Genomic DNA, 19,076 nt, shown 5'->3' with positions numbered 1-19,076 from the left:
GCCTAACACCGAGGACAACTACTTAAATGCATTTAGTAGAGACACGGTTTTTCTGTTACCTCTCTAGCAGAGCTCAGACTTGATTCACAGTTTTTTTTTTTCTGTTATTCCCTTGGTTATTCATGGCCCCGTTACGTTTTAAAAGCAAAGCCATAACTTGTATATGATGCGGCCTTATTTATGGCTTTCTTTATCTTGCTGGTATCTGAGAGGGCTACACAGTGAAATGTGATTTACGGCTGACACTTCTCTGTGCACACACTTATCTTCTACAAGAGGAGGAGGGGATGCATGGGGTGAGAAAGCATGAAAGGTTCAGTCAGAGAGTGGAAGAAAGGGGGAAGAAAGGGAGAAAAAACAGCATATCCTACACAAGCTACTCAAACAAATAGGCCACAGATACAAGGGGAATGGCATAGAGGAAGAAGGAGCAGGGGGCAGAAATAAGAAAAAGAGATTAGTCATGTCAATGTTATCAGTCACCTCTTTTGTTGATTCACATCAGGTCTCCATGACAACAGTTAAATCCCTTGCGGAGAGCGATACAAAACATGGAAGCTCCACTTGTTCTAATCTATTTATTGTCCTGATCTGATGTGGGCGGTGTCACACAGATGTGAAATAGAGTTCTCACTGACTCCGATTTGTGTCAGAGGAAAATATACATGCAACAGATCCCAATTGGACTTTGGCTTGAAATAATAATCCTTTCTAGATACACCCACATGTGGGCAGCAGCACAGCATGATGTGGAGGTAATGAGGTGAGTAGCTCTCTTTAACCAATCAGATCGGAGCTTTATCGGTCGCTGTGCACAGCCTAATCTGGTGTAACAGGTGACTAAGTGGCTACCAAGAAAAGCCGCCTCCTGATGCACTTCTCCGAGGCAAACACATCATTACATCAACACACGTATTCACAGCATCAAAATGTAGCACAGAGCGCTGTGCGAGGAAAGAAACAGCAATAGGTTCATTAATGCACACATTGGTATATTTTGCAGTAAAACTCACATGCACAAATTGAATATCATTTTTGAAAAAAGGATAAATGAATAGAAAATAAACTAATGTTTTGGTGATGAACAAAGAAATCGGTGCGTGATAGAAATGCAGATGAAAGCTGATGTGCAATGAAGGGTGAGCTGAACAGAAAACAATATTCATAATAACACATCATTCTCTCTCACATGTTTGGCTCAATCAGATCACGCAGCATTTATGAGAGTGGTGTACACTCCCAGCACATATGATACGAGCAGCAAATAATTGTATCACAGCAGAGGAAATAAATAAAAAGTCACTCAGTTCACTGCACCAACTAGAAGGGTTGGGGGCAGTCGCACCTACAAATACATCACAGGGCATGAATTTTAACAGGACCTGAGGAGCATAACCTCTCATAGGTGCATCACCAGTGGCTCTGGACTGATTGGAGTGTCAGTGGGAGGCATAACTCAGGACGGAGCCGAGCCTCTAAGTGTTGCTGCTGCAAGTGAAACCCGCCAGGAGAGCTGGGAACACTCTCTCCTTCCTCCTCTATCTCACTTTGTATCCTCTACTGTACCTTCACCTTTTTTTGTCCTTTGCCTCTCCGTCCATTAAAAACAGTCGGTCATATATCTGACATTAAATGCCCCCCCACCACCCCAGAAGGGGCCTTGACACATTCCGGATCGGGACAGGACAAAGGCGAGTGTGGTGATAAGTGTCGGTGGCATTCACTGTGTCAACACTTGGTGAAACATGGTGGCTGTCAGCGGCTATCAGCGAGGTCTGAGGTGGGGGTGGGTTGGACGGGGGGGGTGACAATGTCCTGATGTGGCAGGACATGACATGCACCCTACTGTAGTGCTCTTGTCAGGCCCGGCTTCACGCTTCACTCATGACAAGTCCATTACTGGCCATGTTCACATTTAAGAAGTGCATTTCGTTTAACTGGGGAGCTCCTTGCAAAACAGGCGGTGTAATTACACCGAATTATACAGCAGCTTGTGCCGTTGTACAAGCCACTGACAGTATTCTGAATGTCACCGAATGTCTGCTTAATATTCCCTTTTATGCTGAATGAAATGAGCTAGCACTGTGTGACCAGGCCTCGGAGGCTGCAGTGAAGAAACACACAGTAACATGTTTTCGATTTTGCAACCTGCAGAAGACAGTGGAAGAAGACCACGGAAAGAAGAAATATGCTGTTGCATTGCTGTTGCTATTTTAAGACCAGTGGACTATCAGAGCACACACATCCTCAGGAGTGATGGGATGGGCATGAAAAGAGCTCCTTATAGTTGGAGTGTGTCAGACTCCACGACACTTGACATTTCTGAGAGCAACTGAGGTATGACACGTGTAAATAAAGAAAATCTCAACATGACATTGGGCATATGAGAAGGAGACGTGCGTGAGAGTGTGCACGTCTGCTATGAATCTTGACATCGCTACAGTAAAAAGTAATGGGAGGAATGACCTTTGAGTGAAGGTGACTTCCTTCTCCCTCGCTGGTGTGTTTGCGTGTTAAATACGATGTTGGCAACAGGGCAGACAGAGAGCAGTGTGTTTGAGAATAGAGAGAAAAGAGAGGCGGGGAAAGACGTCGGCTGAGTAAAATAAAAGGAAAAGACACGGTGAGAAGCCTTCCAGGCTATTAGCCAAAGCCCCCTACAGCTGGACAGGATCCAGATGAGAGGAGGAGGCTGTAGAGGTGTTGTCATCTCTAAGACTCACAGACAGCTGTTTACTCCTTGAGTGAACGAAGACTAACCCTTTAGTCTTTCAGGGAAGCCTGCTGTCCTTGGTGCAAGCCATAAAAGCTGACGTTATACTGTAAAATCCCCCTGAAGAGTTGAGGACAGCACACCAATAAACGCATTACAGAAGTGCACACAACACGAACCTCCGCAGATGTGCGGTGGCTTTATACGAAAAGTGCCTCAGTGAACTAACTCAAAGCCTATCTCCACTCGTGTTCACTTCTCTGGATGTTTCAAAAGCTGCATGTTTTTACATGTTTTTGCCTTGCCAATTATTTTGTGCCACTGAAGAGTAAAGGACAAGTGGGAGGAAAAAGAAAATTGATGACAGCAACAGTCTGGGTCTCCCCGTCCATTGAAATGGCTCAAATGACGCCCTTGTGGATCAGCCATTAGCAGCAATGCTTATCTTGGAAAGAAGCTGAGCAGCAGCGTTCCAAATATTTCTGCATAAATGGGCTTCAAAGGGGCATGATTCCTCAACCCTGCCACATCACAGAGAATAGCATAGTGGCAGAACGGAGAGAATGGTGTGTGAATTGCCCCCACTGTCGATTCGCCATTCTCCAGCCTGCCTGAGCTGAGCTGAGGGCTTTGCTGGATGGGGATCCAGTCAGGCCTGTGCAATGGAATTAATGGTAATACCCAGGCAGGTGGGGCTCAGCTCTGCTCCTTGGCACAGTAGCGACGGAGAAGTTCTCGGGGGGGTGGGGGTGTGAGTGTGTGTGTGTGTGTGTTGTCAGTTCGGTGCTTGCTTCTAAAGCTTGGAAGCAAGCATTGTTTATGTGTAGAAGTGCGCGCATGTGTGCATGCTCCACTGGTTTAATGGATGCGGGTGTACATGTCGGAGTGTGTGCCCACTCACGCTGGGTGGAGGCATTCCTCCTGATTAGAGCCGGAGTCTCAAAGTGCCAAATGACAGACAGACATACACACACATCTATTTTTCATCAGTGGGCAGCAGTGGTGCGAGGCGCCGTAGAGCTGGAGTAGGGCCGGCCGCCTCTCTCTGCCTCTCTCTGCCTCTCTCTGCCTCTCTCTGCCTCACACTGCCTCACACTGGGCACAGTACCTCGGCCCCGCTGCCACGTTCCACCTGGGAGATTTAGTCTCCCTACACAGCCTGACTCACTCTATTTACTTGCCCACCTTTATCTAACTACAGCAGGTAGGAGATTGAAAGCTTGCGCGCTGTTTTTCTTTTCTTTACAGTGCAATAACAGCCTCGGTAAAATTGAGTCTTGATTGTGGGCCGATGTAAATCACAGCAGCTTGGCCCACACGTTCATGCTGCTGGATGGAGTGTTTCCTAGAATTTTAATGCACTTTTGGGGGTGTCGGGTGGGTTGACTGTTGCTCAGACAGACAGGCAGACACACAAAGGGACGGATAGAATGACACATGAAGAGACAGATAGACAGCATGGCGAAGAGGGAGAGCCTCTGGGACAGCCAGTGGACAGAGTGAGATATACAGTATAAAAAAAGGTCATTATATTCCCAGCTACAATTAATGTTTTTAGTGGCTCTTCCACTGTCTTTTATTGTAAATGTATATATTACTATTCCATTACATATGTTAGTTACATTTCTTTGGCGTGGAATCCTTTATTGTTCCAATAAAACTTATTTGAATTTGAGAGGGTGTCTGAAGGGTTATAACAGGCAGGAGGGCGGCTCAAATATGGTGCAGGGAGGGAGGGAATTAGCCAAGGATAGACAGACTGCCAAGTGAGACAGCACGGTAATGTTGGGATGAACAGACTGAGAGATGGAGGGGGTTAGACAGAGAAACAACACAAGACAGCAGCTCTCTGGACAGAATGAGAATATGTGGATATGAGGTGCATCAGCTAAAGAGTGAGAGAGAGAGAGAGAGAGAGAGAGAGAGAGAGAGAGAGAGAGAGAGAGAGAGTTCTGCCTGAGCTCTGATTCGACTTGGCCCTTAACTTGAATACAAATGTTTGATTATTATTGGTTGTGCGTGCGGTACATTGACTGTAGACAAGGAGATTGCTATTACCCGCAATAAAAGTACAGCCACTAGTGAGAGCAGTAGTGTGTAAGACAGCTTACAAGGACTTTGTGAGGAGGGAAGTCTTTTTTCTTCCACACAGAGGTAACAGGTCGTCTTCGGGGAGGTTTAGGAGGGCGTCACTGAACACTGAACTCATGTGATGGGCCGTGTCACTTCAAAACAGACACATAAAGCAGAACAATGAAAATCTTCTGGATCATGTTTAGGGATTGATGGCCAATTCTGTCACACATGCATTAGTTACAGCGCTGTGGCAGAGATTCTGCTGGGACTGTATTGTGCTTCCGCGGTGATGCTCTGTAAATAGCATTAGTTGCGCTCAGTAAAGAATAGACTTGTCACATTTTCAGTGAGGCTAGTCTTGCACAACAGCTTGGAGACCAAGCCACTGTGAGCGCATGCAAAGACTTGCCAGACAAAGGGCTCCGCGCTTGTCAGCAATTTTGAACGGACTTAGGGCGACATACAGTGACGCATGCGGGCTCGCTTGAGGGAAGACAAACATACACATGCGCGTGCAAGTGTTCACACAGTCAAGACGAAAACCGAAGGCAATTTGGCATCAGCTGCAGCGGCTGGCCCTGGGCTTGAATGAAGAAACACCTGTGTGTCAAAGTGGTGCCATGGCAACGCTTCCTGTTCTGTGATCAAGGCCAGCGAGAGGCTTCTTTCTGAAAGAAGAGCCCACCGGCAAAGAGGACGGCGCTTCACTTCAAGCCCTTAAACATCTGGAAAGGAGCCTGGCCAGCCGGCCTCCAGTAGCTCTAAAACCCGAAAACAGGACCCACAGCAAAGCGGGCATTAAGTGAGCCAACATTCCTAAGTGAAAGGATAAGGCAAGTTGGTGTGACGCGTCAGTTTTCCTGCCAAGAAGAATGCCCATGATGCCCTCAACACACGCCAAGATCCCAAACAGCTTCGCTCCAAACATACAATCTTGCTCATCAAATATACCGTTCTATGCAAAAATCAAATCGTGCACACCAATGGCTTTTGCCTTGATACCCAACATCATGCCTGCAGCACCTGCCCTATTGTGGCAAAGGAAGACAAGGGCGGGGCTATATCATGGGTTTGATTTAGATTCAGAGACTTAAGCCGTTTCTGTTGCAGCACAAGAATCGTCGCTCATTCTAATCTCGGCAGAGATCCACCCTGAGCCAGGAATATCCCAAGATAAATATGGAAAGTGAACAATGCGATTGCTGAGCAGCAACTTCCCATTTTCAACACCTCTCGCCTCTAATCCTCTCCAGCAGCACTCCTGAACTGCCGCTCCTCATCTAAATCTGCTGGCAGACCTGGTGAACAGTCTGATATTACACTGCTGCTTCACTTTCCCTCTGCCATTATCACCACAAAGACAGCTGCCGGCAACACCTTAAGACGGGGCTCTCACCTCCACCTCTGCCCTTGTGGTCACAGTTGCTCCAGTCGTTATGTGAGATATTAAAATGAGTCAATCCGGGCTTTGTTACCTAGACAGCTACTAGATCCCATCTGACTCTGAAGCCAAACATTCTATTCATTGATTGAATTTTGATGCTCCGACACAGGAGACCTCACATTCACTCACACAGTCAAACATTTGATCAAAGACAATATTGTTCTACAGATTGCAATGTGACCGGGGTGCTTAATGATTGCATTTCGCAGTAAAAATCAAACAAAAAACATAAATGATCAGAAAATATTTAAAAGATATTTTAAAAAAAATAAAAAAATCATGCACCATCTTTGTTCACCATGGAAAATACCTTCATCTTCATCACCGTCGTTATCCGATAAATCCTCGCCCTGTTTTTTTGCATGGGCCCCTGTTATTGAAGCAGGGAGAGACATAGAGAGGCACAGGGAAAAATAGCATGTTTGGCAAGACACAGATGTGATAATCAGTATTTGAGACCACAAGTGAGTGATATACAATGTTAATTCAAAGACACATTTCCCATTAGAACATTTGGCAGTGGACATGTCAAGGGCATTTCTTGTTAACACTCTCAGCACATACAAAAAAAAGAAAAATATATATTTTTAATAGTATACAGATTTTAAAAATCACAAATCGGTTATTACAATACAGAAATCAAAACAGAAGGTAAAGTAAACATCCCTTAGCATAATTCGAGCAGAGTCATACACCACTGGCAGTTTCAGAAATATATATTTTTAAAGATTTATCAGGAAAACCCTCTGAATCCAATAATATAAGTTTGGGGCACAACACAATTAGCTTAAAAGATTTTCTGAAATAATGAACAGCTATTGCATATAACTTGGCTTTGTGAGCAGGGTTTTGATGTGTTCAAACAAGACTTTACTGACCTTCTATTCTCTTTGGAATGTGCATCATTAATTTCGAACTTGGCCGTCCAAAGACCATCCAAAGGCAAAGAAAATGAAAACGTGGCGACTGGCAAGTTAAAAAGTATAAAAATCACGGTGCAGGAAACTGTCTTAAGAACAGGGTTTTTAAAGTAAAAGAAAAAGCACGTGCAGGATTGCAACTTCCCTAGAGGCGGTTGAGACTTGAATAAATCATAAGACCGCATTATGTATACTCAGTGATGTGTGCAGTCACTTCAGCTCGTCTCTTTGCCCTAAACAGTAGGTAATATCCAGTTGTCCTTGTGCTACATGCTAGTATGAAAATCTATAACCCTAGGGCGCATGCACACCATGTACAAATATAGTGAACAAGCCCTACCTTGACCTACTGCTTACACAGTGCTATTATAAACTGCTTAGTCTGATATCCCTGTGTAATTATTGCCAATGCCCACTAGCAACAAGGCCTAAGGATTCTAAATGATGGCTAGTCACTTGGTTAAACCCATCAGTATATTCATTCGACAATCGATCATCATCTGACAGGAATGAAAAAAAATATGGTATTTTTTGAATATTCTACAGTTTGGGTGATACCCTGACCTTTCATCTAGCACCACTGTCAGTTCAGATTTTCCTCCTGAGCAACTCTAGACGAAGTAAATCCTAATGTTTTTGTGACCTTGGACTTTTCCTCTGGTGCAATCACGAGGCCACTATGAATACAAATTAATATCAAAATCTAATGGGCTTGCTGTCAGGGAATTAACTGAAGCATTCATGATTTCCATGAGATGTCTAGCGTTTCCCAAAGAGTTGAAACAAACATAACCTCATCTCACGTCATGTGGCTGTTGGTTAAGCCATCATCTTCTAACTATATCCATCACGGGACATGATACGTCAGGATCTAGGTGCCTCCATGGGGAAACAATTTCCTGGGGGAAACCCTGCTCGCTTTCTACCCTCAGACCAAAGTAGCAACCTTTTCTCTAAGACAGCTAATAGCCTGCGTACCATTAAATTAGTTGTGGATATTCATGGTCCGTAGAAGATAATGCACAAACAGGGCAGTGTGGGGAAATAATTCAATGCAACTCAAACGATGCGCTGCAGCCCGAAGACTCATTGAATGATCACAGTGTCAATTGTTACATTAAGTAATTCTTTAAAAGCCACTGAGTTTTTAAAACACTTTTTCCATTATTCATGTGGGCAAGCCAGCCTGTGTGGTACAGGGACCAGTTAAACAGCTTTCATTTGAATGAATGCACCTCTCTGTTTGAACGCCTCGTCCGTTGTTAATTGAAAGATGCAATATATTGCATTATGTAACAGGCTGAGTGTCATGACATTTACTGAGTAAATTCAAGCTCTTTAAGTGGAGGAGCCTGAATTTGTTGACGCCACAGTCTGTGCGGTGACCTTGTTCAGTCTAATAAATGGGCATGATGAATAATGCAGTCTGTATTGGCAGCTATATGAGCTTTAGACAGACAAACATAATCATGTGACTATGACAACTTCCAGCTACTACTTTGGCTGAAACAGGTTATTGAACTGATGTTGCAACAGCAAGTTGTGGAAGGTTGTGCAGAAGCGTGCTTTAAATCTGTATTAGCCATTGGAAAGGGTAAGTTGGATGGCTTGCCTGGTGGGGTAATGTAATCAAAATGTATAATCCAGTAACAACATGCAATATTAAAGACTTTGTTTGCTTGTGTTACTACGTAAATGGCAATCAAGCCAATAAACAAGACTCCATCATGTGGACATTATTGGTTGAAGTTTATGGGGGGAGCAGATAAGGAATTAAATTTAATCGGCCAACGCAGCGCGTTGACGGATAGCATTGCAGCAAAGAAAATTGCAACTTTTTTAGACCCAGCGTTTACTACTGAAGCCCGGCAACAGGTCAGTCAAGAGCATTTTCCTTGTGCAGGGAGTGACTGCCATTAAAGACAGAAACAGGTGCATTTTGCTAAAAGCAATGTATAGACTCATACAAAAATAAACCCTTTTAATTTAACACTTTTGAAGTGTGTGGTGGTGTCTGTATCTGCAGGAACCGTGCCCTCTCCCTGTACTTTCTTTATTGTGTTGTGTTTAGGTCATCTCTGGGCATCAACCGCTTTAAAAATGTACCGACCACTCTGCCAGATTGTAAGCACGTATCCAAGAGGAGTGTACGAACATGGCCGACACAGCAGCAAATCAACAAAAATAGCGGGGCAGAACGGCAGGCGAAAAAAAAGCTTGTTCCTAAAAAAAAGAGTGAATCTGGGGTCAGCTGCAGGCGACAAATACAACTCATTCTCCCTGAAAGCTATCAGGTGTCATGTCTCTCTCATGGGGGCTTCAAGGGAACATTCAAAAATGGTTTAGCAGAATAACAGCCAGCACCCAAACAAAGGTGCCTCACCTGCTGAAACAGGCTTCTTTATGGCTTGTTAGAGATCACGGTTATTCTATTATTTTTCCCTGTGCCGTTGACATGGCGAAACAGTGGTGCTATCGAGTGCTTCAGACAGGCATAGATTGGATGGCAGGTGTCGACAGGAAAGCTCTGCCACTTTGAATTGTGTTGTCTGTGAGCCTGTGTGAGTGTCAAATGCCGGATCTATAATAAGAGCTTCAAACGTAACACCCTCAGCGAATCAGCAAAAAAAGCCTACATTTGACCTTGACTCTTTTAAAGTGACGCCACAGTGAAAGGGTGTGACATTAAAATCAAACTACAAGGAATTGACACAAGTTTCTTTGCATAGCCGGCCTCCATGAGTTGACATTCGCATCTCTTCAAAAACAGGCGGCATCTAGAATAACAGCTTTTATTCATGTTCCTCGACAAGCAAAATAGAAACCTGTTGCATTTATCAAATCAGGTTCAAAGAGACCAGCGTTTGGTGGGCTTACTCGTTACATAAAGTCTGTTAAAGCTTAACATTTCAGCAGGATAGAATTCCAAACATAAAGACACAAGTATTTGGCTGTAGAATTTTAAACCAAAGAATAAACACACACACACAACACACACACACACACACACACACACACACACACACACACACACACACACACACACACACACACACACATAGAGATATAGAGTGCTGTGAGACCCGAGAGACTCCTTGAATGAATCCAAAATTCACTCAATACATCGTGGAATGGCTGAATGTTAACTGCCTTCCCTTTGCTGGAAAAAGGTTCGCTGACAATAGATGGGCCTTAGAGTTAAATATCAGAAAGGTCAGAATGTGGAAAGGGACTTAGTGAAATGTGAAATGTTGCAGCCTTGACAATTTAGAGCAGTTATATTCAGTCTCTAATCCTCAGGTGGCCATTTTTCTCTTTCAGAATGCCCGGATCCGTCTCTCTTCCTGTCTCTCTGCTCTCTCTCTCTGCTCTCTCTCTCTCTCTCTCTCTCTCTCTATCGCTCTCGATCCGTCTCCCAGTGTAGAGGTTAAGGAACAGCTTGGGAGGGACACATAAGAGAGAATGATGGAGAATGCAGCTAAAAGGTTAAGGAGGCTGTAATCCTGCAGTAAAGGACAGCCAAAACTCACACTGCGCCTCAGCTGTTCCCAAAATACAAAAAAAAAACACAGAAGGCAGCCAAGTTGTCTTTCTGTCTACAGCTCGATAATGGAAAGAGACATGTTTAACAGAGACCACAGGCTTCTGGGTACGGTGGCAGCCGATCACACCGGGGCCTCTTACCTCTGTTCTAGATCCCTAATGAACCATTTATTCCCCATATTAGGAAAAGAAAAAAGACTACACTGCACAAATATCTTACAGAAACAATCAAGACGCACCAGGCTTTCGGCTCCTTAATCTTCTGTAAGACAAAACAGTGATTTAAGTAGCTGCTGCACCACAGTTGAATACTGTGTGCATCATTACTGATTTCCGATGCATTTCCGCTGTTGAAAGCCAGAACAATGCAGGTATGTAGCCTTCAACACAGTCGGTGGCAGTAACACACCAGGAAAAGTCGCCAAAGGCAGTGAAGAAGTGTACTGTAAGCAAGCAAACATGGATGTTAATGTTCCACAATTTAAAATATGAAAAAAAAAATCAATGCGCAATTGTTCTCCAAACATGTGTTGAACCTCACGGATGCAAACAATGCATTTCAATGAGAAATACTAAAATGTATAGATGACTTTTATTTGTTTACAAGTCAACTCAGTACTCCATGCCAAATGCCCCAAATCCCAAAGATACCAAATATATTAGACAGAATTTTAATAGGATTTGTGTAAAATGATGCATGTTATAGTGCAGCCATAAAATGACAGATTTGTTAAGTCAATTTACAGGAGAAAATTAGAGTAGAACCTGGCTCTAAGCTAACAGAGATACCAGAATCAACAAATAAATTGTGTTTACAATTTAACAGGGCTTTAAGACCCCACAGGCTGTGTCCTCTATTCCTTTTTAGTTTGGATAAACAAGAGAGATATTGAGCCTTGGATTGACTGGGGAAGCTGCACAGCACAGCGGCATGTGGCTTCTGAATAGGGACTTCCTGCTTAGGTCGCGTCTTGCATCTCAAGTTAGTGACTGGATCTGCCACCGGCCGGTTACAGCCCTCGCTAGCTGGGGTCATAAACTGTCCCAGATAGATGATCAAAGGAGACCGTGGAAGTCATTTTCTGTCAAACAAAAGCCGACATCTGCTCTGTTTTCAAATCACACAAGCCAATATTTGTTCTCGTCCTCTTGGAAAGTTTTTTTGTGCTGTCTGCTTGGCGTACAGATTTCCTCGGCAGCACTCGGGGAGCAGCCCCTCCTTCCCTGCGGCAGGGTTGAGTCGGCCAACCAACGGGATTACCACGGTGTGTTACCGACTGCCATGGCCCAGACGCAGTCTCACCAGGATTGGAGCCCCTTTTCTTTCACAGCTCTCTAGCATCTGGAGGTCATCTGTTAAGATGGAAAAATGTCCAGTGTTTCTGCTCTGGGATGCTTAATCTAAAGGTTTGGCAAATGATGGGGCTGCTCAGTTCTGGCACCGAGCTGCGTAACACATGGCAGCCTGCTGCCTGTGAGGGCTGCATAAGAATGATATTTGAGTGGTCCAAATCAAGCCAAAATGTACAACAGATTTTGTTGCACTTATCTCAAATAGACTCATGATGAGGGATGAATTTAGGAGTCAGGAAGTGTGAACTCAGAGTGTCTCTCGGAGGCTGTGTTATTCAGAGAGAACAGGGTGAAGGACTCTTAGGACATTTTTTACAAGAGGGCTACGGGCGGTGAAAGAGACATGATGTAAAACCGAGCAGATTTTTTTCTTCATATTGCATAAACAGGCAGCGTGCAGCACAGTGAGCGCACCTCATCACCGGAACGTCAATAAGGGTATCTCACAGCGTTGGAATTTACAGTTCTCTTTTAAAATCTGTCAATCAACTTCACAATGTAAACCTTTTTTAGAGATAACGATTGACCTCATCAGGGTTCGTCCTCGCAGAATTGACCCGTCTCGAGCCAATCCAGCACTTTGAGGCTGAATAGTGCTTAGCTGTGTCCCTGCACATCATTACCCCTCTCTTCACTCCATTCACTCCGACTCAGAGAAGAGAAAATGACTGAGTGATAAAACCGAGGCTCCAGTGTCTGCTGCTCTGTGCCCTGTGTGCACACTATAAGGCCTCTTCAGAGGGAGCAGTGGGCTACGGCGCTGATCTTTCGAATTAGACTACCTGCGAGAACATCTTGGACACGCAGTGCCGCACTAGTCTAGCAGGGGGAATGTAGAGCCATTCTCTAAAATTGCATTTTAGTCAGTGCAAACATCAATTTGTTTCTGAACAAAGAGCAGTGCTCTGTTGACTTTGCAGAAGCTAAATTAGCCGCACAACAACCCCTAGCTCTGAATACCAACCAGCCAGTGAAAACAGTTACATCTACTATAATTTTGTCTTGAGCCTTCCATTATTTTCTGAATGAGTCTTTGATCTTTTGTCCGGGCACCACTGTGCGGTTTAAGAGCTTTCCTCCTGTTTAATGGAGGAAAATGATCCACATCTTTGATATCAGCGCATTAAGTGGCTTCACAATGCCCAGTGGGATGGTAATAGCACAATATCTATAAGGCAGACATTCTTAACAATTTTCAATCTCTAAGTGAGATGAGGATTATTTCTTTAAAACCAAATTCTACATATATATATCCTTACCACCATTCGTCTAGATTTACACAAGCGCTACACTGTACAAATACTTGCATACTGCCGTTTTCTCTCAAAAAACAGAAGAATCTTGTGTGATGCATTTTACAAGGTACGTGGGTGACATACAGTTTTTTTTCTCACTTGATAAGCATCACCAGTGCAACAAAGGTGCTTCACGTTAGGTAAGAGGACTATTTACGCTGCTCCTGTCACAACTGCATACTGTTGCTTGGCAACAAACACAACCGATTCATCAACGGTCAAATGCCATACTCCTGAGAAAGTACATTCATGGATACACAAATTGTAGAATTGGTAGTGGAGGTGTTATTAGTACTGAATAAGCACAGTGTGTGTATGACTCTACTGCCGTATACAAGTCTCTACTGAAAGCATTGCAAAACTTTAAATAGGAAACATGAACCCCTTATTTTATTACCAACTTTATGGATCTGATTCAACTATTAAATATTTAACGAGAGAGGTCGTTTTTGTCAAACATAAATTTAACTTTCTAGTTGGAAACATTTAACCAAAACCAAAGTGTAAGTGAGAGCTTGCTTTGCCTAAGAAGGATAAATAATTCTTCATTTGCACTGCTAATTCAACATAAGCCAAGATTAGTAGGAGCAGTTTAAAAAACGGTGCAATTGAAATAAAAAAGACCGTTTCCTGCAACATTTGTGTTTAAAGCAACAGAGGAAACCATGCAACAATCATTTTTCCACACAATAATGTGTCACAAAACCAACATATAAAACTTGTGATAAACCATTTTCTCATTACCAAACATGGGGGAGATAATTGAAAAATTCCGAGTGGAAAGGGAATATTAAAAAGATATTTCTGTTTATATTCCACAACTGGGACTAATTCGGAAGCAGATGTGCCTGGAGGGCCAGTCTTTCTCTAAAAAGAAAAATTGGTTTACCAAAGCAGAATGTATGAGAGCACAGAGTGCGGCCAATAGCTGCCTCCTGTCTGCATGGAAATCAACAGCAGAGGCTCAAACAGAGACTTTACTGTGGAGCGAGATATGCTTTTAGTATTAAGGCTACTCGTAAGGTCCTCCATTGCCTACAGGCAGGCTGAGAGAATTAGCTCTCTGTTGTTACCAACAGTGAGATTTTGAGCTGCTGCTAATGAAATTGGACTGCGTTTCTCCGTGACTGTGTGTTGGAACATTTTCCACATGGATAGATGAAAGCTGTCCTGCCAATAAAATACCCCACCAGCCCCTATTTGAACAATTGTGAATCGTAAATTCTAGAGAGAGGTGGCCCTCCACTTTTTAGTGTAAATTTAATCAACGGCTGAGGCTCCGACGCTTTCAGGTGTCATGCTTGACAAATACTTCCAATAAGCTGGTGTCTTCAGTGCTGTCAGAGCCGTCTGAAACATGACTTAAGTTCTTTGCATACAAAGTCAATTTTTTATCTTCTAGTGTTTCAAAGCAGCACTTATGCCTCTGATTTAATCAACAGTTGTATTTCATTTAAAGATGATTACACTTTAAACACGAACAAGCCATACAATCATGTAAAAAATAAAGAATTAAAATAGATGTTATTCTGAGACATCATGGTCTATTATTTGACAAAGCGTCATTATTTATTTAGAGACCTGCATTTTCGCTCCTTGACACACACTCATCGCAAAAGCACACTTCAGCATGCGCACACGTGCAACACGACCACTCGCTCATCTTTCACACTCATGTCAAGGTTGATCTGAGTCACAAGTCCCACGTTCATCCCAATTAGCACTTTTGGTTTGGGAGTTGACAGGTGGTGATATTGGCGGCTTTGGAAGGATGCACCCATCACTCTCCTCTCTTTTTCACTCTCTCAATTCCTCGCTTTCGTTCCGTGTTGGCTTTCTCTTTCTCTTTTTCTTTTTTTTCTTTTACATACCTCCTTTTCTACACATTTTCTTGTTGGGTTTCCTGGCACATTCCTTGGATATTCTTTTGACTGTAAAATGAATGGAAAAACTACAAAATAACAGAGAACTCTGGAAAAGATTGCATGTGACATGCAACAACTCAGACTGAGTCAGATCCCCCCCCCCCCCCAACTCTTCACCCCTTTCACCCTCTTCACCCCCTCCTCCCACCCTCCCAGTCATCATCAACAACAAGAACAACAACAGAAGACCTGTTGAGCGAGTAACTGGGGTGTTGCTGCAGAAATATTCCAAAATGGTGGAATGAATTTGCTGCATCCTGGGACACAGGAAGCCCATATTCACATGCACTTCTATTTAAGACCCATTACAGCCACACAGTAGGCAGAGAGGCTAGATTTCCAAAGTTTTGCAGTTCACATCGTAATCTGATAAGTGAGAGTGTTATTTGACATTGCCCATTTGATTCTCAGAGCACTTAACATTTCAAGCCTTTTTTTTTCCCTGTGTGGGTCTCCTTCAAGTGGTGAAATAATGGGGGCTATTTAAAAAGAGTCAACATCAAGAGATCTGAAACTTGTGAGACTTTTAGTCACAGTGGAGCCCAATCTATTGTTTGCCTTTTGCACAAAACCTGCTCTTGCTTTCAGCTTTGTGCAAGGACAAACTGGATGAAGCAAGGAGAGTAAAGGGTCTTACATAGGTCAGGCTGATGCCACAGGCCTCTCGTGTACCAGACAGAATATTTCACCAACCCTACAGTAGTAGATCATTCACTTATGAGGCAGGCTACTAATCGCTAATGGCTAATATCCCCAGAACAGTCAAGACAGTGAGGGTAGGACGGTGCACCAAGTACTTCCAATCTGCTCTTTCTATGATTAGATTTCTTTTTTTTCTTTCTTTTTGTCATATTAATAAGTCCTTTAGTCATCAAAAGAGGAACCTCTAACAGTGGCATGGAAAGGGAGAGTTGATGAAAAGACTAAATGAAGGATCAAGTCAAGATGGGAGGTTGAGATGATGGACACAGACACAGCATGCGCCAGACAACAGGTCATGCTCCGCGCAAAATACAGAGGTGACACAAAATTGAAGAGGGAAAGACAGAGCGAGAAGGAGGCAAGAGACAGTAGTAGTAGTAGTAGTAGGAGGAGAGGTTTGGTTTCATCCTGTTTACCCGACGCACTCACCATCCTCTGTTGGAACATAGATGTTTAGATAAAGACAATCCTCGTGTTGATCCTGTATGTACGTAGTAACTATATCCAGGTTGAAGGTGAACCATATAGGCATCATGATCTCCGGCACAGCGTTGTGGATATTTTGGGGGCAGACGGGAGCAAAGTGAGTGGCGTTCTTGATCCCTGACCAGGAGGAAGGAGGCTCCGGGGGCAAGAAGCGTTTTTCTCCCACTGGGGAGGCGGCGTATGGAACCCCCAGATACTGGTCCACGGGCCCAAGAATCTCACTGGGCAGGGGCACCCTCACCCCTCGCAGTTTCCCATACTGCGTGTTCACAGTGGGGTGGTAGTTCTGACCTCTCACGGCCGGAAAGCACCAACAAAAACTCAACACCCACAAGGACACGTTGATAGTGGTGCAGCTGCGGGCACCGGGCCAGTTCTGCGAGGGGAGACGACCTCTCCTTGGAGAAAACCACATGGTCCTCGAGAGCGAGTGCGACTGTAAAGGACCAACATACAAGCCGGGGCGACCCCCCCTCAGCGAAAAAAAAACTTCCCGCTCAGCCCTGCAGTCCCGCCACCTGAGGGACAGTCATCAGCTGGGATACTGGAGCCCGCCGGCCTGCAGACGAGGAGAAGCAGTCACAGTTACGCAGATCTTCTCCGCAGCGAGTTCCTCATTCACTGTCCACTCTTCGCTCGTCAGATCTTCTATCCCGTGCTGCAAGAGAAGAGGACAGGAAAATTAATGACATTTCCCTGACAGCCCACCGGTTTGCAGCTACCATTTTCAGTCATTTTTATTGACTTGTGGAGCTCTTCTTCCCTCGTATGACATAAAACAGCCCACATAAACATGACAGAGCTCTCAGTGCTATCATCAATCCACATAATCAAGATGATGCCTTTGACTTCGATATTGCAATTAACTGCCGGGCAACTTGTCGAGATGCTCCTAATAATGCCGTTAGGACAAGTGAAATGTTGAAGGCATCAACCGACAGTGGGTAATTATTCTCTACTCCAAAAGGCCAACGTTTATGGTAATATTTAAAGGATAGGTTAACAATATTTCCTCTGTGATAAAACAAACGTCAGATGGCAGTTTGAACACTAAAAAAGGTTTACTGTAATATTTCCTCCTGTGGATATTGAACATTAAAAGATCCCCTCTTTATGCCTAGATCACGCTACACAAATTAAGCCCGGATTTTCTGCTTGCCAACTGTTTTTTTGAACTCCTGGACAAAAGCCCCAGATGAAAGTCAAATCTGCATTTGCTCGGTGCTCCAACGCTATGTGTGAACTGTTCAAAGATGCATAGCAGACACATTCCACATATTTACCATGCTGAGCATCTGGACCTGTTGGGGAGCTACAGCCAATGAGAGCACGGGACACGGGTTGAGGGGAACCCTGGCAAAGTGGTGGCCTGAAACAATAGGAACCCTAACTGGATGTTTTGCAACATGGACTAAAGTTGCCCATAAGGGTGTTGGATGTTTGCATAACACATAGCACGGTGACTGATCTACATGGGACATAATAAATACATGTGGGACCAGCAAATCAAGTGAACACATGTGCTGACAACAACATCATCAACAACGACTCAACTTCTTGTGCTTTTTCTTTGTGATAAAACATAGTTTGGAGGCCAGACATACTTGATAGGGATTCCTCCTGGTGAAAGATCTTGTAATGTGTGACCTTCTGTTGCCGGTCAGTCATGTAGTGTTAAAACCACAACGACTTAAAGAGTCCCTGGTACAAGACAGCATGTGTAGTGTGAACATTACAGCGATCGGACGACTTTGAGAGTCATGTAGTGTGAACTTGGCTTAGCATGCTTCCAATGGAAGTGATGGGGGACAGTGAAAAAATAGATCTAAAAGTGCATCTCTAGCAAATATGAGAATTCTGCAGTCTGAATGAGTCAAATGTCCCCCATCACATTCCATTGAAAACACATGAGGAATGGATACTCCTTTAAGATTATCTACATTTATAGGAAAAGCACTGCTAAAACCCATCAGCAAGAGTCATACGCAGGCACATAATACCATGATAAAAAAGCCATACACTGCTTAATTTCAAGCAGCAAACAAGGTCGATTTTAAATGTCATCTCCCTTGCTTGCTCCTACAACATATCTCTTTTTTGGGATGAACAGGAGAAGGGAGGATGTAGCTACAGGCAGCACAGATACCTCAGCGACAGTGCTGTAAATGCTATTCAACAGTCCCAGGGTGAACCTGTGGTGCCAGTGACAACACCTTCCCACACTGCCTGATCAATTTTCAATTTCTGGGGCTTAGGGTTCCCCTCAGCCTAGTGCAGCTACTGCAGTATTCGCTCTAATAACAATGGAGAAGAAAAGCCAGCATTTAGAGGAGGATATTGCATTCCAAAATGACTGTGTAAATGATTTATAATGTATCAGCAGCCGTTGGAGGGCCACTAACCACTGATGGAAAGCAATCCCGACGTTCCTGGAGGTGCTGTTATCGCCAGGCAGCTTTCCCATTTGCCGCAGACGTTGATCAACAGGAAGCCCGCCGGTGGAAGTTGTACATGGAAGCCCGCACATACAGTACATTTTGTAAATACTGCGGATGAGCCCACCTTCACTGATACTTTTTGCAAATGAAATGTGTGTGGTGGACTATTCTGCTCAGAGCC

The 19,076-nt window shown here is 44.0% G+C and overlaps 1 protein-coding gene across 1 annotated transcript in view; it reads right to left on the bottom strand.

The window, feature by feature from the left end:
- Positions 1 to 16,920, bottom strand: part of nlgn3a (neuroligin 3a) — an 89,941-nt gene extending 73,021 nt beyond the window's left edge. Inside the window, exon 1 of the mRNA XM_054597165.1 lies at positions 16,401 to 16,920. Coding sequence (XP_054453140.1) covers positions 16,401 to 16,872 — 472 coding nt within the window. The 5' untranslated portion in view covers positions 16,873 to 16,920. The remainder of the gene's footprint in view (positions 1 to 16,400) is intronic.
- Positions 16,921 to 19,076: the final 2,156 nt, after the last annotated feature.

This window comes from Anoplopoma fimbria, chromosome 4, assembly GCF_027596085.1.
Source record: "Anoplopoma fimbria isolate UVic2021 breed Golden Eagle Sablefish chromosome 4, Afim_UVic_2022, whole genome shotgun sequence".
In the NCBI taxonomy this organism is placed as follows: domain Eukaryota; kingdom Metazoa; phylum Chordata; class Actinopteri; order Perciformes; family Anoplopomatidae; genus Anoplopoma; species Anoplopoma fimbria.
Note: the sequence above shows the minus strand (reverse complement) of the source record. Positions and strands in the feature narration are given on the sequence as shown.